We start from the raw sequence: 20,220 nt of genomic DNA, 5'->3' as shown, positions 1-20,220 counted from the left end.
CTTGTTCGGCCTTTGGTAAACTTGTCCTGTCATTTCAACAAATCCTCTTGTTTTGTTAAAGTTTTTATAGTTTATATAGGAGATATTTATAAATGTTGTTGCTCTTAAAATATTTTATTTTTCTTCGTTTCCTTTCCTCCCTGAGCTATTTTCCCTGTTGGAGCCCCTGGGCTTATACCATCCTGCTATTCCAACTAGGGTGGTAGCTTAGCAAATAATGATGATAATAATAATACACAAAAAAAGGTAAATTGTTCTCGTGTTTGTCAGCATGTTGCACACTTTGTTATTTCTACTGGGTAAAGGATTTTTATTTATAATTTATATAAAGATTGAGAGTCTTATTTATGCCTGGAGGTATTTTATATGTCAATCAGTGTGCGTGTGTGTGTGTTACATTCACCTTTTTTTTAATTCTCTTCATGACTCCTATAGGGTTGAATAAATTTTAATAAAATTTGGCACAAATGTAGGGCATCTTTCTTAAATGAATTAGAAGGAATATTATTATGTCTGATTATTTTGTCATTGCAGCTCCTTCTACATTGTAAGTTATTTTTATCAAACTAAGGTGCAAATGGTAGAACCTTGTGCTTAGATGTGTATTTAGGGTGTTTGTGTGTGTTTTGCTTATAGTGTGTATGTGTGAATGAAGGGAAGTTTTCCATATGTTCTCTTTAGGACTGTCATGCTTGCATATCCTGGTTAGTTTTTAGTAGTCAGACTTGGTAACCTAGCAGTATTAGGGAGGGAAAGATTGATGACTCTTGTTAGGTATATATTGTCAGAGTTGTTTACATGTTGAAAAAAGTATGGGTTTTATTATGCGAATATTCTTGTAGGATCCAATTTTTTGCTTTTCATATACTATAAGGGGGATCTGTGCTCTAGTAGTGGCATGTAAAGTAGTGTAAACAATAAAATGTGTTTGACGAGTGTTTTGCAAGAGTTTCTTACGAAATTTAAATTGTGTACCAATATTTTTTTACTAATCAATATCATATGAAAAAGATACCATATGAAGTTGTACTCCAGATCTTCAGTTGAGGAAAATCTATATGGTACATGTCACTAAGACCAGGTGACATTGACTGTGGATATCGATTTCCTAACATGGCCAATATCCTTCAATTGATTCTACCAACAGACCAGTGTTATCTGAATAATCTCTTGGTATTTTTGCCTTTGAACAAAATAACACTTTGAAATATTCATCTTTCAAAGATTACATTATTTTGTATGGACCTGTTTATCATTCTTTAAAATGGCCTTTGTGCATTGAATAAGATAATCACATTCTACCTTTGCCCTCTGAGTCAACCTTAGATAACAAGTGTTTGTCGTGGAATCGTGACATAGCATTAATCGTATGTTGTTTGTTGAATTTCTGGTTGATATTTATGCTAGCATACTGTACTTACCCTTTCTGAGTGGTGATACCTTGACGTGGTGAAAGGGTTTGCATATCACCATGATCAGCAAAACTGTACTAGTCAGGGCCACCCATAATATGTTGGTTTGCCTTGAGCAATCAGATGAAAAAACTCCCACCATCGCCAATCTGTACTGGCCAGTGTGGTGATGACAACTGGTCAAACCCCAGACATTAATTGACATGTCTGAGACCTTTGTCCTGCAATGGGCTAGAATGACTGCATCTGTTGTTGTACTTGGTAGGAACGAGGATGTTAGTGTTTTTATGAACGACTATGTTAGTTTTGTCATCTCTTAAAATAGTCACTATCAATGTAAGAATTGTTATTCTGTTTATGTGCTAAGATTAGATTATCTTTCCTAGAATTAAATTTGATTGAAAAACTTGACAAAATTGAAAATTGTGGGAAGGTAACTTTTAGCTTTTAATTTGAATATATTGGAGAGATTCTTGGAAACCTAGTTCTAAATTTATATTATGCATGTCATGTTTAGAGATTATTTAAAGCATAATGACTGCTTTGGTGGAAATTTGATTTGTACCTTTCCTTGTAGTAATTTTTTATCACCCAGAATGTGTTTTATGTAATGAAGTTTAAATAGAATCGCTATCTAATCTATCAGTTTTATTGTTCTATAGTTTTTTTTATCTATGGGAATTTATAACGTAATTAGAATGATCACTTCCTTACAATGTTATTTTACTTTGAATACTCACCAAAATTTTGTTTTTGTTTTGATAATAAAAGAAGTATATACCCGGTAAATGAATGAAAATTATCTTAACAGAAAATTGATTTTAGCTTACAAATTAATATGTCAGTAGTTTGAGCATTTATGTGATAAGAATAGAGCTTGACAAATAGACTTTTAATATAGATTTTCAAGTTTGGTACATTGTTATTATAATGTATAGAATTTTTAAACTCTACTACCTCCTTCATCTGAATAACTGAAGCTGTAGTCCTCAATAGCTAATGAACAATTTATCAGAATGTATGTTTGTTTGTTTGCCAATTGGATTGTGGTGGCCGATGTGGTAACATCTCTGACTGGTGGATGCCAGACTACGGTTCGAGTCCCGCCCAAACTCGTTTGTTTCTTTGGTCACTGCAACCTTGCTATCCTCGTGAGCTAAGTATGGTAGGTTTGGGGGATCCTGTAGGGCTATCTGCTGAGACATCAGCAGCCATTGCCTGGCCCTCATTGCTCCTAGCTTGGGTAAAGACAGGGTTTGGAAGCTGATCATATGTGTATTTGGTCAGTCTCGAGGGTATTTTCCTGCTCGGTAGGGCAATGTCACTGTCCCTTGCCCCTGTCTTTCATGAGCGGACTTTAAACCTTTAATTGGAGCATTTGTTACTGTTATGCACCATGTGGTGAACCACATCTCTTTTATGAGGATGAGACAATATTACTGGGCTTTATCCATGACAATAACAACTGAATGTGTTTTGTAGTCTTTGAATGGGTAATACAAATCAAAATTTGTGTGTGCGACGGCCAAAACTAATCTAGGGATTAAATAATGTAACAAGTGATCACCAAGGAACAATGCGCTTCGATGTTGTTACCATGTGCAATATCGAAGGGCAATGAAACAGGAAAAATATTGATTTCCAGAATTGAGTGAACTTTGTTCTTGATATTGAAGACAATTGACCATTGCTTATTGCACGAGTGGGTGAACTTTTGTTTTATATTCTGCTTGTCTTATCTCATGAAGATATTTTGTTTATTTACAGAAAATGGCTCAGAGATTCAATCCATTTTAATCGATAAATCTGGCCAGAGAACTGTACCTAATGTGTTCATCAACGGCGAACATCTGGGTGGAGCCGACAAGACCATGGAATCACATCAAAAGGGTGAATTGCTTCCCCTCATAAACAAACAGAACCATAATTATGACTATGACCTGGTAAGTATATACTATACTCATATAAATGTTGAATTTACGGGAAATACATGCTCGTCAAAAGCAGGGTAAAAAGAAAAAAAAAATGTAGGGTACTATGATAACTTTTTGAAGCAGCTACCTTTAATGTCTGATAAGCCTTCAATTGTTTATACAGTACATTAAGAAATTATAATACTTTAATGATGTAAATACTGTCCTGTGTATTTTGAAGCTTTTATTATGTTATGCCATTTTGTGTTGGCAGTCATGCTTATAAAATTTTAAATAGTATAGTTTTAAGTATTTTACTTGAATCTATCATATTGTAAGATTTTTTGGGATAAATTGAAACAAGGAAAAGTTTATCAACTCAGCTCATTTAAAGTAGAGAAGCCAATGATTTTTTGTTTGTGTGTGCTGTATAATTTTATATGTCCAATAACCTTTTACTTTTGTCTTAAAATTTATAGTATTTTTTATAATTTACATAAAAACAGTGTAGTCACAATGACATTCAAATCATGGAAGTCAACATTTAATGTTGGAAACTTTCAATTTATCTTTGAAATTGTATCAAGGTAGAAATCACAAAAAGATGTACCTTCTGGAAAGCAAGCAAAATGGAGAAGCGGTCACACCAATTAGTTTGACAATTTGTTTTTCGCAGGTTGTTATCGGTGGTGGCTCGGGAGGTCTGGCTGCATCCAAGCTAGCTGCGGACCTCGGAGCCAAAGTTGCAGTGTGTGACTTTGTTCAACCAACCCCAAAAGGTACTACGTGGGGCCTAGGCGGTACGTGCGTCAATGTAGGGTGCATTCCTAAGAAGTTGATGCACCAAGCTGCTATATTAGGACATAGCCTCAAGGTTTGAATAGACCATATTTTTTTATTAGCTATTTTTTTTTTTTTTTAACTTTCATTTGCTGATTTGAAACAGATACTGTACCTTGTCTCAGTTTATTTTCTTGACCTCATTTTTTCATTACAATACATTAATTTCTTTATAATTTGGATTATCCTCATTTTAGCAGGGCAATGTTATTTCTTTAAATTTGGAAAACAATGAGGGATTTTCCTTGATCATTTTTTACCGGATTTTTGTTTTTACATTGCTTCCATCGTATGTAGTGTAAAGATTTTAGTTTGTCTCTAATTAGTCAGGTTATAGATGACCAATCTTGTTAAATATAATTTCAAATTTAAATATAAAGATATATATGCTATTTTTCCAGTCATGTTAGTGATATATTGTCCTTAAAAATCATTAGGCATTTTATTCTTAAGATATATGCATTTTAAATTTTTTATGTTCTTGGGTATATATAAATGTTTAAAATATCTTCTAGAGAGTTAAGAAAAATCAGTCACTTCATGATTTCCTGTGCACGAGTGTTCTAGATTAATGGGGCTTTCAAGAATCGGGCAACTTGAATGTCCTGAATAAATATATTAGACTTTAAATGCTCTGGAGTTTTCAGGGAATCTCTTGAAGATCTTATAACTGGACTTAAAAGGAGAATTGGTTGGTTTTGGAATTGTATTATTATTATTATTATTATTGTTATTATTATTATTATTGTTATTATTATTATTATTATTATTATTATTATTGTTATTATTGTTATTATTGTTATTATTATTATTATTATTATTATTTGCTAATCTATAACCCTAGTTGGAAAAGCAGGATGCTATAAACCCAGGGGCTCCATCAGAGAAAATAGCCCAGTGAGGAGAGGAAACTAGGAAAGATAAAATATTCTAAGAGCAACAACTTTAAAATGAATATCTCATATATAAACTATAAAGACTTTAACAAAACAAGAGGAATTGATATAGAATAGAATAGTGTGCCCAAGTGTACCCTCAAGCAAGAGAATACAATAAAAAAAAAGCTGCTCTTAGTATTCTAGGTGAACCCAGTTTTGAAATGCTTGGTGAAGGTGGCCTCCTGAATTCCAGTACACATAACGTCAAGTTACACAGACGCCTGGCAAGTCCATAGTACATGAACATTGTGGTACAAAGGAAATTTGATTCCATTTACCATTAGGCTATTTTATATTTAAATGTACATGCGTTTGAATTATCTGCACGGATACTATTATTTGAGTAATATTGCCATGCCATTTAACCCTTTTACCTCCAAAGGACGTACTGGTACATTTCACAAAACTCATCCCTTTACCCTCATGGACGTACCGGTACGTTCTTTCAAAAAACTGCTATTTGAATTTTTTTTTTTGCATATTTTGATAATTTTTTGAGAAACTTCAGGCAATCTCCAAGAGAATGAGACCAACCTGACCTCTCTCTCTGACGAAAATTAAGGCTGTTAGAGCAATTTAAAAGAAAATATACTGCAAAATGTGCTTGAAAAAAATTAACCCCTGGGGGTTAAGGGTTGGAAATTTCCAAATAGCCTGGGGGAAAAAGGGTTAATAAGTTTTTTGTCACCTGCTATATGGTGGGGTTTTAAATTTCTCCTTCCCTGCTGTGATTTGAACTGAAATTCATGAATCCAATTGTTCATGATCCAAACATTTTGAAATCAGACTGTTTATAGGTCTTGATGATAACATTCAGATGTAGCACAGTATCTAATGATGGCAGTAATAATTTCCTGGATAAAGTACTTTATCCAAAAATTCCACTGGTGTGCCGTGTATGCCTCTTGCTGGTAATGTGTAAATGACATGCAAATTTAAGTAAGATTTTAAAAGTGCTACAATCGTTTAGTGCATTTTGTATACAAATCCGTTGGAACTATGGCACTACTAGTAGGTAGTAGGTTGGCCAGGGCACCAGCCACCCGTTGAGATACTACCACTACAGAGTTATGGCATCTTTTCACTGGCCAGATAGTATCACATTAGATCCTTCTCTCTGGTTGCGGTTCATTTTTCCTTTGCTTACACATACACCAAATATTCTGGCCTATTCTTTACATATTCTCCTCTGTCCTCATACACCTGACAACACTGAGTTTACCAAACAATTCTTCTTCACCCAAGGGGTTAAATACTTCACTGTAATTTTCCAGTGGCTACTTTCCTCTTGGTAAGGGTAGAAGAGACTCTTTAGCTATGGTAACCAGCTCTTCCAGGAGAAGGACACTCCAAAATCAAACCATTGTTCTCTAGTCTTGGGTAGTGCCCTAGCCTCTATACCATGTTCTTCCACTGTCTTGGGTTAGAGTTCTCTTGCTTGAGGGTACACTCGGGCACACTATTTTATCTTATTTCTCTTCCTCTTGTTTTGTTAGACCTGTATTTTAATGTTATTGTTCTTAAAATGTTTTATTCTTCTTTGTTCCCTTTCCTCACTGGGCTATTTTCTCTGTTGGAGCCCCAGGGCTTATAGCATCCAGCTTTTCCAACTAGGGTTGTAGCTTAGCATTTAAAAATAATAAAATCATGTCTAGGTTTTCAGCAGATGTTCTCTTAGCCACAAAAGAAAAAAAAAATTACTATAACACTTAAGGAATAGTATACTAGTGTTTTTGTTTTCTTTCACAACATATTTATGGTCGGACAGGTTTATTGTTATATTTTGTTTCTTTATTTTCAGGATTCCCGGGATTTCGGATGGACAACTCCCGATGGTGTGACTCACGACTGGAGTAAAATGGTCGAAGGGATTCAGAGTCATATAGGGTCCTTGAACTGGGGATATAGGGTAGCCTTAAGAAACAAGAAGGTGGATTATGTAAATGCATATGCAACATTTGTAGATGCTCACACGTTGCATGTAAGTATTTAATTCCTCTTTTATGCTAAGTTCAATTGAGCTGGAAAGGGTATGAACATCCACTGTGTTTTATTGATTTTATAATTGATTTTATTAATTTAATAATTTTTTTCTATATTTTTGTACATGATACAGTATTACCTTGAGATACAAGTATAATTCTTTCCTGGACGGAGCTTGTATGTCAATTTGCTCCTTTCTTGATTTGATTTTCCCACATAAAATAACGGAAAAATTTAATCCGTTCCCGCCCTGCAAAAACATCAAATCAATGATGATGATAATGAAAAAACATGTTTGTTCCAACACGGAGTACTTACCTCGAACTACTTTCTTAGGAGTGTCTGGGATTCTCCTCCCAACCGACCAGAATTTTGTGTAGTTTCCCCTATCTCCGTTTTCTATAATGGGTCCCTCTGTGGCGGATGGATACTCGCCCTGAGGCGACCCGGGTCAGCGAGAGCGCGTGGCCAGGTCTCGGTCACCAGTAAGTTTCTGGTCGAGGTGTGATGTTTTTAATTGCTATACTGTACAGTATAAACATACCTTACATACACAAAATTATATAAATGATTACTGTGATGTGCAATAAAATGTGGTTTTATTATGGAGTTCTTACCTTCAAGACAAATGATAGTTGCTAATGGCGGTGTGTGCAGAAGAGGAGGAGGAGGAGGGAGGGAGGAAGGGAAGGAGAGAGACTTGGATGGTACCATATCTACTGTTCCTTACACATGGTGTGTGTTAATTAACTTCAGTGGTTGTACCTTCATTTATTTTTCAACTTTTTATTCTTGCCTAGTTTTTTTATATGTTTTGATTTCTTTATTTTATCTGCTTGAGGATTGTACATATCGTATATGTACTCGGCTTGTAATGGCATGCAACTCTCTCATGTGGACACTACGCTCATTTTTCTCAATAATCTTATGCTTAACCTGTCGTTATACAGTACAATAATTCTATTTTGATTCTCACTACCAATTTTACCACTCACTTTCTTAGGACCCATCGGTTATTATGAATATGCAATTAGAATCACGTAAATAATGCTATGACAACATGGGAGAAGTGTACTGATGTCGAACACGTAAAATGAACGAGTGGTGTGGACTTAAAGCTCTCCCAAGTGCTCGGCCACTTAGCGTTAGAATATGTAAGTGTGCTCATATCTCGATGAAAAATTTTGCTCGGACGCAAGCTTTTATCTTGGAGTGCTCGTATGTCAAGGTATTACTGTAATTTACATGCTCATTGAATTCAGAGACCCTCATCAGGAATAATTACTGTATGTAAATTATCCCTATGAGGTTTCACCCCCTGGCAAATCTTGTATGTCCCAGACTTGAGATTTTACTGACTGCATTCTTGTGTAGTAATATTTTTCTTTGATCAATGAAATTTTACAATTTATGATGTTCAGCGAAATTCTTAGTCAAAGCCTAATCAGTTTTATTATATATAGTATAGTAAATATAAAATTTTAACTTTTCTTTCTAATCTACTCTTGGTTTAAAGTATTAACCAGTATGCCACATTAGAGACATTGCTCAGTTTGTTTTTTTATTTACATTGAAATTGTTTCATCAGAATTCATAATAGAACCATAAATGGTACAAGGGAAATCTGTGAATATTTGGTCCACTCTTGTGTGGCCTGTATTTCTATGAGTCGCCCTTGGTGTCCATTTTTTTGCTTCAGCAGAAACTTGTTTTACCTGTGAAATTAAAAAGAAAATTCTATCATCCTTCCATTCAATCGACACATTAAAGTAATGACACATTAGTGGTTAATGGAGAGAGTCAAAGCAGAACATGCCAGGGTTTTTTTGTTATTTCAGTTTTTCAGTCGCCTTAATTGGATAAACTCCTTTCTCCAGGCTCTGGATTGTGCTGTTTTTAAAATGTCGTCCTCTGGGTTTGGGATTTGTTAGCTATCACTGCACAGGGACAATATTTTGATTTAAATAACTGTTGTGGTGTGTGCAATTGCCTCGTTGTTCCTTTCATTTGGAAATCCAGAGGAGGTTAGGCTAGTTATTTATAGCTGGGCTGATGATAATTGCCTGCCAACACTGTTCTTCAGTAAAGCATTTAACCAGCAATATTTTTAGGAGTGATGAGCTTTGAAAGCTTTTAATAGCTTCCCTTTGTTATCAAAAGGCCAATGGCCAATGAATCCTCTTAGAGGCAGTAAGTTTGATGTTACTTGTCCGTTTGCTAACGTTAACCTAACTTTTCAAGTCTGGTCTAGCGGTATTAGTGTTCCAATCAGTAAGGGTTAGGAATATTCACTGCACCTTACAGAGTCGAGATCCTCTTGCAGAGCCTCAAATTCTTATCTACTTCACATCATTCTGGTATTAAGTCCTATCATTTCCTGTAATCCTAGTTGCTCTTTAAGACATCATTCCAGCAATTCTTAGTCGCTCTTTTAGACAACTTAATTGCGAGGCAGAAGATTAAAGTTGATAGTCTAAGTCCAAGTATTCTTCCACTCGTTAAGGTAAGCGCGCATAAGCTTGGCCACTTGCTCCCTACGGGTTAACTTTAACTGGGTTTATGTAGTAGCTGGTACTTCTACTGCCAAAATGAGTCTTATTAACACGTACAGCATCTCCTGTACCAGTTACAAACATTATTGTATGGATTATAATCTAATAAAATGGTACTTCAACTTCGGAAGTTCAGAATCAGTGGTACTACAACTTGAGAAGTTCAGGCTTGTAAATGGTTTCCTGTTTTAACAGATTTGCATTTGTCTCCTTTCATTGTTACTTATCTATTTAACAGGGTTATTAAACAATAATGTATATAAATTTTTTATTTAATACAGTAGTTTATTCATTTATTTTCTTCTCAGGACTGCTTTCCTTGTTTGGGTCATAGAAGAATTGTAACATTTTGCTTTTTTAAAGTAGGGTTGCAGCTTGAATAGTATTTATAGTAGAAAAATTATAAAGATAACGGAAACAAATTGAAACAAAATAATGATAAAGGTACAGAAATCAAATTGAGCATGACTAAACAAAAAAGGTATAACAAACAGTCCTTACAGGAAAAGACAAATAAAAAAAAAGTTGACATGGTAGAGAAAATACAAGCAAAATAAAATGATGTGGCTATCAGGCTACACACTTGGGTAAAGGAGCACTGCAGAGATGGCTTTGGAAATGGAGATAAGGAAAAAGTTATTAAGTTTTGACAGTAAACCGAAAGTCGTCTGCAGCCCTTCTATAAAGGGCCGTTTGCAGAAATAAGAGGGAGAGCATATTATTATTATTATTATTATTACTACTTGGTTGAGTCCCTTGTCAGGCTGGGAGGAACGTAGAGAGTAGAGGTCCCCTTTTTGTTTTGTTTCATTTGTTGATGTCGGCTACCCCCCAAAATTGGGGGAAGTGCCTTGGTATATATATGTATGTATGTATGCTAAGCTATAACACTAGTTGGAAAAGCAGAATGCTGTAAGTCCTGGGGCTCCAACAGGGAAATAGCCGAGTGAGGAGATAAAACAAGGAAAAATTAAATATTTTAAGAGTAACAGCATTGAAATAAATTTCTCCTCTATAAACTATAAAAACTTTAACAAAACAAGAGGAAGAGAAATTCGATAGAATAGTGTGCCCTAGTGTACCCTCAAGCAAGAGAACTCTTAACCTAAGACAGTGGAAGACCATTGTACAGAGGCTATGGCACTACCCAATGCTAGAGAACAATGGTTTGATTTTGGAGTGTCCTCCTAGAAGAGCTGCTTACCAAAGCTAAAGTCTCTTCTACCTTACCAAGAGGAAAGTGGCCACTGAATGATTACAGTGCAGTAACCCCTTGGGTGAGAAGAATTGTTTGTTAATCTTAGTGTTGTCAAGTGTATGAGGACAGAGGAGAATACGTAAAGAATAGGCCAGACTATTCGGTGTGTGTGTGTGTATGCGTAAGCAAAGGGAAAATTATCTATAACCAGAGAGAAGTATCCAATGTAGTAATGTCCGGCCAGTCAAAAGACCCCATAACACACTAACAGTAGTATCTCAACGGGTGGCTGGTGCCCTGGCCAACCTACTACCTTGCATATTTACCAAATGTGGTTGTGTACTCACAAGCAAGTGAACTTTTAACCCAAAATAATGAAATGCCATTTTAATTAGGTTAAAGCTCTCTACGGTGGTTTTGTTTTGGATTTATCAAAAGTAGAGAGTCAAAGTTTTATCTTGGAGTGTTCTCGGAAAAATACTAACAACTATGGGTAGAGTCCCTTGTACCTCAATTGGTGTTGGTAGGGTAATTGTTTCAAAAAGCAGCTTCTTGAATCGGCCACCCATCCACAAAATAAAAAAACCCACTAGATAGGTGAGGAGGATATTGGTGTGGAATTATCTTTTGACAAAACCCTGAGTCAAAAAAAATGAGGGTAAAAAAAAATGAGGGGACAACACCATTTTCTATTGGGAGGGATGACATAAGAATAGTGAGGAAGTCTTTTCTGAGAATTATGAGTTAGTGTGAATTAATCTTTTACCGTTGGTATAAGGTATTTGTATGACTATGATTCTGGTGAAAACAATTTGTTCCTCTGGAATTTTACTTCATCAATAAGATAACTATTCATGATCGCCTCGCATTCGCTTATCGATGATCGCCCCCCAGCTATGAATGCTGCTAATTGGTTTATCATTTTCTTTTCAGACTGTCGATCGAAGAGGGAAAGAGAAGGCCATTACCGCAGATAAGTTTCTAATAGCAACAGGCGGACGCCCACGATACCCAGATATCCCCGGGGCGAAAGAGTATTGCATCACCTCAGATGATATTTTTTCGTTGCCTCATTCCCCTGGAAAAACCCTTTTGGTGGGGGCCTCGTATATTGCTCTAGAATGTGCGGGTTTTCTGGCAGGATTAGGCTATGACACCACAGTGATGGTAAGAGTGGGGACCATACTTTTCTGATTTGAATAGGCCATTAATTTCAATATTTGTATTTAGTGTAAGTTTTAATTTAGTTATGGCTTGGAGTATTAAGTAATTAGGCTCCTGCAGATGTTTAATTGAAGGGTTTTAGTACAAAAGTAGTGTTAAGAATGGAATACATTTGTGAAAGTCAGTGCCAATCAAATGAAAAGGCTAGACTTTTTTTTTTTTTCTCATAACGTAAGGGTTAATACCATTTACCATATTAACTTGCTCTTGTTTGGATCAGTCATATTTTATTGTATTTTCTTTTAATTGGTTAAGTATTACCATATTATAAACAAACTAATATTAATGATCCATACTTTGACTTGATATTTTTCGTCTGTTTAGTGACATAACTTTCACATCTTATTGTTAATCAGTATCACTAATTACCAAATCAAAATTTAGAAAATATGACATGACATTTTTTCATGAAACTTTTCTATAGAAAGCCATTAATCATACAGGTAGAATCATCCTTCATGCCTATGAGCTTTTTATCACTTATCTCAGAGGGAGGCTTAAGTTTACTTAGTCCCCATAAGCAGTTGTTGCACATACACAGTTGAAGATTTCTTGATCATAGTAATAAGCCAAGTGAGATTGGTATATTTACTTATTTTTTAAAATAGTTTAAAAAAAATATTTTACTGTTATTAATTCTCTTGAGTTCATTATACTAAATCTTTTGTTTTTGTTTTCAAAACTAGTATCTTTTATAAAGTTTACTATATTTTTTAGATCCACTTTAATTAGGTTGTTTTACTTTTCTAGGTGAGATCTATACTGCTTCGTGGATTTGACCAAGGAATCGCGGAACGTATTGGAACCTACATGGAACAAAATGGGGTGAAGTTCATCCGTGGAGCCGTACCTACCTCAATTGAACAGGTGATTTTTATTTATTGGAAGTTTTAAAGTTTATTAGTGTGGCTGTGAATAAATGATGATTGATATAGGACTCCCTTAATTTTAATTCATTTTGCAATGATTAAATCAGAAATATTACAAATATCCAGTTTTCTATTATCATATTATATATGATTATAATCAAAACCACCTTATGAAGTTGAAAGGTATATAGTGTTTTATACGTGAATTTTTCTCATTGGTTTTCATGTGTTATGGGTCGTGAATGTAGTTGTAAGGTTAATAGTCCAAGTTTCTAAGTGAAACTTATACTGTAGTGGTTTTTCTATCTACCAAGGCACTTCATCTAAATTTGGGGAGTAGCTGACATAAAAAAAAGAGCAAAGGGGACTTTTGTTCTTTTAGTGCCCCCAGCCGGACGAGGTATACAGCTAAGTTTGGTTGGTACTGCTAGGGTGCCACAGCCCGCCCTCCCTTATTATCCACCATAATGAAGCATCATGTGCTAAATCCTCTACTGATGTAGGGATATACAAAAGAAATTTAGCGGGAATTTATTCAAAATTATAACTAGGAATGTTTGTATTATACAGCTTTTTTATATATATCCTCGGTTAATGGGGCGATGCGATGATATGATGTGTCATGTGTTGCTATCTTAAGATTGAAGACTTCTTGGTCCATCACTAATTTAGCTATATTAGAGGAAAGGCATAAATGGAGTCTTGGTGTTTTTCAGAACCTCATAAAAGTTTGAAAAGTATTTGATCACTTTTTTTTTTTCTGTTGGAAAAGATAGTTTATTGTAAAAGTATCTTTAAATTTACTTGGAAAGACTAATGTAATATGATGTGGAAGTGTCCTTTTATTTAAATTTTATTTGTTTTCCAATTCATTATTAGTAACTCATTAGTTAACTCGGGCATAGAATTATTGTGAAGGGACAAAAGGAAAATATTGAAAAAAAAAAAGATGGAATAAGGTTTAAGGGATCAAAATTAATTTTTTCAAAAGTTAAATAACCAAAGTATATCAAGGGAGGCAAGGATTAAAAGCTATAAAGGTAACAAATGGGTGAAGCTGTCAAAAAAGTTATGATTTTGTGTAACCAAGACCTTGTAGGGAGTTGGTGCTCTCACCATACTTCATACAGTGCATGTACCTAGTATTTTTATGAGCCTCCATTTAACCCGTAACTATTTAGCTTTCTACTTTTAACTTTATTCCTGTTTACTTTTTTCCATCTTGCTGCTCAACCTCTCAACATTAACTTCATGGTGCATCTCCGGGTTTCTGCCCTAATTGCACTGGCCTCCCAGGCTGAAATGACAGTGCAATTCTACCACTTGATCCAATATGGGTTAAGACCTTTCAAGAGCAGTCACTTTTGCCTTGAAAATGTGTTAGGGCTTCTGCAAGCAACCCCTCGGTTTCAGTTGCATTTCTTTTAGCCCTTTTAATTTTCCTCTCGTCACACGATCTATTATAATTTGGCTATTTACGTTCTTCCTTTTTGTATTCTTTGGGTGAATTGACTGAAATTCTGTTATTGTTACCGAGGGTCTCCTTAAACTACTTATAATTATGATATTAGATAAACAGATAACAAGAAGATTAACATAAATTCATAGGTTTTTTTCTTTGATAGTACATAGCTCTAAATTAGAAAAGGCAAACGTCTTATATTTTTAATTGAAGAGAAGTGTACTTATTTAAGGAATATATATTATTGGAAAATTATGGAAGGTGTAAATAGTTATTTTAGAATGCCCTTTTTTTTCTTACAGATTGAAGAGGGTAGCCCTGGGAAGTACAGAGTCAAGAGTACAACAAACGAAGGTGAAGAAATAGAGGAGGAGTATAACACCGTTGTGCTCGCAATTGGACGTGATCCCTGCACTTCTTCATTGGGTTTAGAAAAGATTAATGTGGAATTAGCCAAGTAAGTAAAATTTATTTTTTTTTTCCCTCCTATTACTGAATGTTTATTAAAGTTCGATTGTGTGTAATTCATGTTTTTTACCAGCAATGCAAAATGCAGTACTGTATACATTTTATGAAACGAGTAATTTGATGTATGATTTTAATGGAGAGTTTTTCAGACTCGGCTGAGGGAAAAATAGATTATTTGATTGTTTTCAAATGTTTTAGGTGACAGGCTTAAATCCATATTTGACAAGGTAATTAGCTCAATTACAGTGATTTATTACTTGTGTGCAATTGAACTTATTTTTGAGCATTGTAGGTTAGATGATAATTAGATGATAATTTTTAAATTTTGGAGTCATTTGATTAAGTCATACATAAGTACCTTACTACTACTACTACTACTACTACAACAACCCTAGTTGGAAAAACAAAATGCTGTAAGCCCAAGGGCTTCAACAGGGAAAAATAGTCCATTAAGGAAAAGGAACAAGGTAATAATGATGAATCAAAAAGAAATATCTTGAGAACGATAACATTAAATGAGATCTTTCATATATAAACTTTAAAAACTTGAACAAAAACAAGAGGAAGAGAAATAAGATAGAAAAGTGTGCCCGAGTGTACCCTCAAGTAAGAGAACTTTAACCCAAGTCAGTGGAAGATCATGGTACAGAGGCTACGGCACTGCCCAAGACTAGAGAACAATGGTTTGAATGTAGTCTCTCCTCCTAGAAGAGCTGCTTACCATACCTAAAGAGTTTTCTACCCCAACCAAGAGGAAACCAGCCACTGAACAATTAGTGCAGAAGTTAACCCCTTGAGCAAAGAAGAATTGTTTGGTAATCTCAGTGTTGTCAGGTGTATGAGGACAGGAGAATGTGGAAAGAATAGGCCAGACTATTCGGTGTTTGTGTAGATAAAGTAGAAATGACCCGTAGCCAGAGAGAGGGATCTAATGTAGTACTGTCTGGCCAGCAAAAGGACCCAGTAATAATGATGAGCATTATATATTTATGTATATATAGTAATTCCTCGCCATATCTCATTTCATCTATCGTACCCTTAGTAAGTCGCAAGTGTATAAAAATTTTTGTAAATCTGTATCATGGGTTTTTAGGGTTGATAAGTTATATTTTGTATATTTTTATTAGTAATTTTTGGGCCAAGAAATTAGGTAATTAAATTGAAGTAATAAAGTATATACAGTACTAGACCTCAAGTTTTTGTCCAACAAATTAAGAGGAGATTAAGCAGCTGAAGACCAGACTGGAGAACAATACTTTAAACGAGGCAGAGTGAAAGAATTGAAACATTTTTTCAGAATAGATTGATCACCTTAATTTTCAACAGTCTCAAATAAGCCAAATTTTTTTTGCAATTGAAGATGAAGCTGCCCATATGTTTGTCTGAATTAAATTTGCAATTAACAATCACGCCTAAAATTTTAAGGACACATTATCAAGGCAGAGATCTGGATGTTAGGGTTGAACTTCATGCCCCATAATTTGCACCATGCACTAAGTTTAGCTAACTCTCTATTACGAGATTCAGCAACCTAAGAGCTACATTCTGGAGATGGAATTGAGGCAAAAGGAGTAACATCATGTGCATATGCAATAAGCTTGTTTATTTAGGCCAAACCACACTGTGCCTTTTGCCTTTTGAATAATTTAACAAAGTGCCAGAGGCCATTTTCACAAATCCTTGCATGCAATATTATTATTATTACTTTCTAAGCTAAATCCCTAGTTGGAGAAGCAGAATGCTATAGCCCAAGGTCTCCAACAGGGAAAATAGCCCAGTGTGGAAAGGAAATGAATAGACTACAAGAGAAGTAATTAACAATTAAAATCAAATATTTTAAGAACAGTAACAACTTTAAAATAAATCTTTCATACGTAAACTGAAAACTTTAAAAAAAAAAAAAAAAAAAAAAAAAAAAACGAGGAAGAGAAATAAGATAGAATAATGCGCCCGAGTGCACCCTCAAGCAAGAGAACTCTACCCCAAGAGAGGGAAGGACCATGGTACAGAAGCTATGGCACTACCCAAGACCAGAGAACAATGGTTTAATTATGTAATGTACTTCTCATGGAAGAGTTGCTTTCCATAGCTAAAGAGTCTCATCTACCCTTACCAAGAGGAAAGTAGCCACTGAACAATTATATTGTAGTAGTAAACCACTTGAGCGAGGAAGAATTAATTGGTAATGTCAGTGTTGTCAGGTGTATGAGGACAGGAAAATATGTAAAGAATAGGCCAGACTATTCGGTGTATGTGTAGGCAAAAGGAAAATGAGCCGTAACAGAGAAGGATGCAATGTAGTACTGTCTGGTCAGTCAAAGAACCCACTAACTCTCTAGCGGTAGTATCTCGAGTTCCTTTAAGCATCGTTCCTGAATTTCCTTATTGCTTTCTAGGAGTGGTAAGGTGATTGTGGATAAAGGGGAAAGAACATCAGTTCCTCATGTCTATGCCATAGGAGACGTTATTGAAGGCGGCCTCGAATTAACTCCCGTGGCAATTCAGGCTGGTAAACTTTTGGCCAAGGTACAGTATTTTAATTGATTGAAAGGTTTGTTATATTTGATGATTGTGTAATAGCAATAGTAAGATTTTAACTAAGATTAATTGTAGATATAAAAAGGATGGATATAAAGGTTCAGAGCATATTTATAATTCTCTTTCTCTCTCTGTTCTCTCCCTTATTGTATTCACAGCGCTTGTATGGAAACGGAACACTTTTAACAGATTATGTGAATGTTCCAACGACAGTTTTCACGCCCCTAGAATATGGATGTTGTGGACTTTCGGAAGAGGAAGCTATCGCGAAGTATGGTGAGGACGACATCGAGGTATATCATGGTAACTTCATACCTTTGGAGTATACTGTCCCCCATCGACCCGAGAATGATTGTTATGCAAAGCTGATATGTGTCAGCAGTGAGAATGTAAGTATTACTATGAACTACTGTAGTGTAAGTTAGATTTGTTTTAGAGATGTATATCATAGATGAAAGTAAGTGGACAATGAAAGTTGATGAGAGTAATTATTGCCCTAGAATTATTCTAGGTAATACAAACAAAAGGACCAATTGGTATTACAAATTAAGTAGCGCCTTAATAAATTTTACTCGCTCGCTGTAAATGTTGAAAGATGCTGGATTGCAATAAAAATCAGATTCATCTGCTATATTAGCTTTAAATTTATAACTTTACACTAAACATCCAGTCAAGGATTGCGTAGCTACAATAAAAACGTATTGTAACTATGTGGAATAATGTATAAGAAATTAATAAATTTAAGGAACTAAACCCATAGACAAAAAAAGTGAAAATTCTTAACCTAACTTTATTTTGAATCCCTTTTTGGAAGGAAAACTGTCTAGTTTTATATTCTTGATAGGCGAGTATTGCCATTAAACTTGAAAAACTTATCTGTTGAAGAAGGTTGGTACTATCGATATACCTTGAGCGGTACAGTACACTGTAAGCATTACTAATATATCTTTGCAGCTTTCATTGTTCCATCTTGCTGTCCAGCCCATTTATGTCGTTCTTACTGCAACATAGGCACTGATTACCCTCGATGGCATTCCTTTTGGCTCGAATTCATACATTCATCCATCAAAGTGAAAATTAATGTTCTCGAAACAATTCAATTTAAGATAAGAAAATATGCATGACAAAAGTCATTGACATGAATATTACTACAAAATATAACATGCTTTGCATTTGAGGCAAAATATACAGTAAGTGGTTGTATTGAAAGTGATATTTTATAATTCTTTTTCACTATGCTTTAATGATCTTGTGTATCTTTTAATTTCAGGAAAAGGTGGTCGGATTCCATGTTTTGAGTCCAAATGCGGGTGAAATTACACAAGGTTTCAGTATAGGTCTGAAGCTTGGTGCAACAAAAGCAGACTTTGATAATCTCATCGGCATTCATCCTACTGTAGCCGAGGTAAGCTTTTCTCTTTTTTGCGGGGTTCAAGGTAAGAATATTCTGGCCATGAATTTGTTGAAAACATGAGCATATTAATTTTGATCAAGTTTTGCAGAAAACTCGAAGCAGTTTGAATTTCATTAATTGTGTGCTAGATTGCTAGTGAAATTATTATCTACAGTACTGTACTGTATTTTTATTACCTGATTGATAACTTCACAAATATTTAAATCATCTACAATGCATATTGTTTTAAGAGTAAAAGTTTGAGGGAAAAGTACTAGCAATGAAAACCATTTAATATACCTCTTCATACAGAGATCCTAATGATTTATTTGACATGTGTGAGGAAAGTAATTAAGAATTTGTTTACTGGTTCACAGGTCTTCACAACTTTAAATGTAACCAAGAAATCTGGAGGCGATGTCAGTGCTCAAGGCTGCTGAGGTTAAACATTGCTGCTTAAAAATAAAACGTGACTGGGAAATTATTTAATTCCTCAAGCTCATTAAATCAGGAACAGGGGAAAATTTATTTTTAAAAGTTTTTACCCATTCATATTTGGAAATGGCTTCATACCTAGTAGGCTCTGGTTCAGTCTTAAGTTTACACATTATGTATGATTTATTTAAGGCCTATTTATAGTTTTTATTTTCCCAGTCTCTTTTTAAGCAGCAGCAGCAAGTGAGGGACTTTGTTTTGTTTCAAACTGAAACTGAAATAGTGGCATACCAAGATGTATTCTACTGTTTCAGTCTCTTTTTGTGACGTTATGAAGGGGGCATCCAAAAAACTCATATCGGGTGGGAGCCTCTGGAAGCATATGTAGTCCCGAACTTATTGGCCTTCATCTAATTAGACAATTTTTATTATGTAGGTAGGCACTGTAATGTGGATTAATCCTTACTTATTATGAAATTCTTTTTACTATATAAAGACCAGATATCAATTTTGAAACCAAATAAATATTCCATACTGACCTGTGTTTTTCTTCACTCCTCAAGGAATTATTTTGAAGACCGGAATGGAATATCAGGATGATAGTATTCAATGTCCTTGAGAAAGGAAGCAGGGATTTTTCAGATATTTTACTACTGTACTGTAAGTATGTATATTCAATCTGTTACTTTCGAGATCAGTCTGTCTGCCAAGATTCCATTGTATAACATAAACCCAGAACATTAGAAAATATCAGCCTTTTTATATTTGTTCCAACTAAATACAAACTTTATGCTATTCATAGGGGTTTATATTTAGGCAAAGGTGGGAGATTAGCCACAAAGACTTTTAAGAAAGGTGGAACTACCAACCTGCTAGTTAGCAGGGGTTTAGTGAGAGGTTGTGGGGGTTGCCAGCTACCCCGTTCACTCGCACACCTGTGTGTCTTGCTCACTTTTTCTTTTGGGTTTGCCGCAAACGGATATCTACGTTTTCTG

At 35.0% G+C, this 20,220-nt stretch overlaps 1 protein-coding gene across 1 annotated transcript; it reads left to right on the top strand.

Annotated features, from left to right (window-relative positions):
* The first annotated feature begins 3,183 nt into the window (after positions 1–3,183).
* On the top strand, positions 3,184–19,763 carry Trxr1 (Thioredoxin reductase 1). Its single transcript, XM_068351754.1, has 10 exons — positions 3,184–3,355; positions 4,002–4,199; positions 6,905–7,084; positions 11,770–12,003; positions 12,811–12,927; positions 14,694–14,848; positions 17,256–17,385; positions 17,556–17,786; positions 18,668–18,802; positions 19,168–19,763. The coding sequence occupies exons 1-10, from the start codon at positions 3,284–3,286 to the stop codon at positions 19,228–19,230; spliced, it is 1,515 nt and encodes a 504-aa protein (XP_068207855.1). The 5' UTR covers positions 3,184–3,283; the 3' UTR covers positions 19,231–19,763.
* The last annotated feature ends 457 nt before the right edge of the window (positions 19,764–20,220 follow it).

The sequence above is a fragment of the Palaemon carinicauda genome, chromosome 28 (assembly GCF_036898095.1).
Source record: "Palaemon carinicauda isolate YSFRI2023 chromosome 28, ASM3689809v2, whole genome shotgun sequence".
Classification (NCBI taxonomy): domain Eukaryota; kingdom Metazoa; phylum Arthropoda; class Malacostraca; order Decapoda; family Palaemonidae; genus Palaemon; species Palaemon carinicauda.
This window is presented reverse-complemented; position numbering and strand designations above follow the sequence as displayed.

Excerpts from the sequence above, each read along its gene's own strand:
- Trxr1 (XM_068351754.1), top strand. The coding sequence starts at position 3,284 with ATGGAATCACATCAAAAGGGTGAATTGCTTCCCCTCATAAACAAACAG. Across the intron at positions 14,849-17,255 it reads ATTAATGTGGAATTAGCCAA|GAGTGGTAAGGTGATTGTGG; the intron begins GTAAGTAAAATT and ends ATTGCTTTCTAG. Across the intron at positions 17,787-18,667 it reads TATGTGTCAGCAGTGAGAAT|GAAAAGGTGGTCGGATTCCA; the intron begins GTAAGTATTACT and ends TTTTAATTTCAG.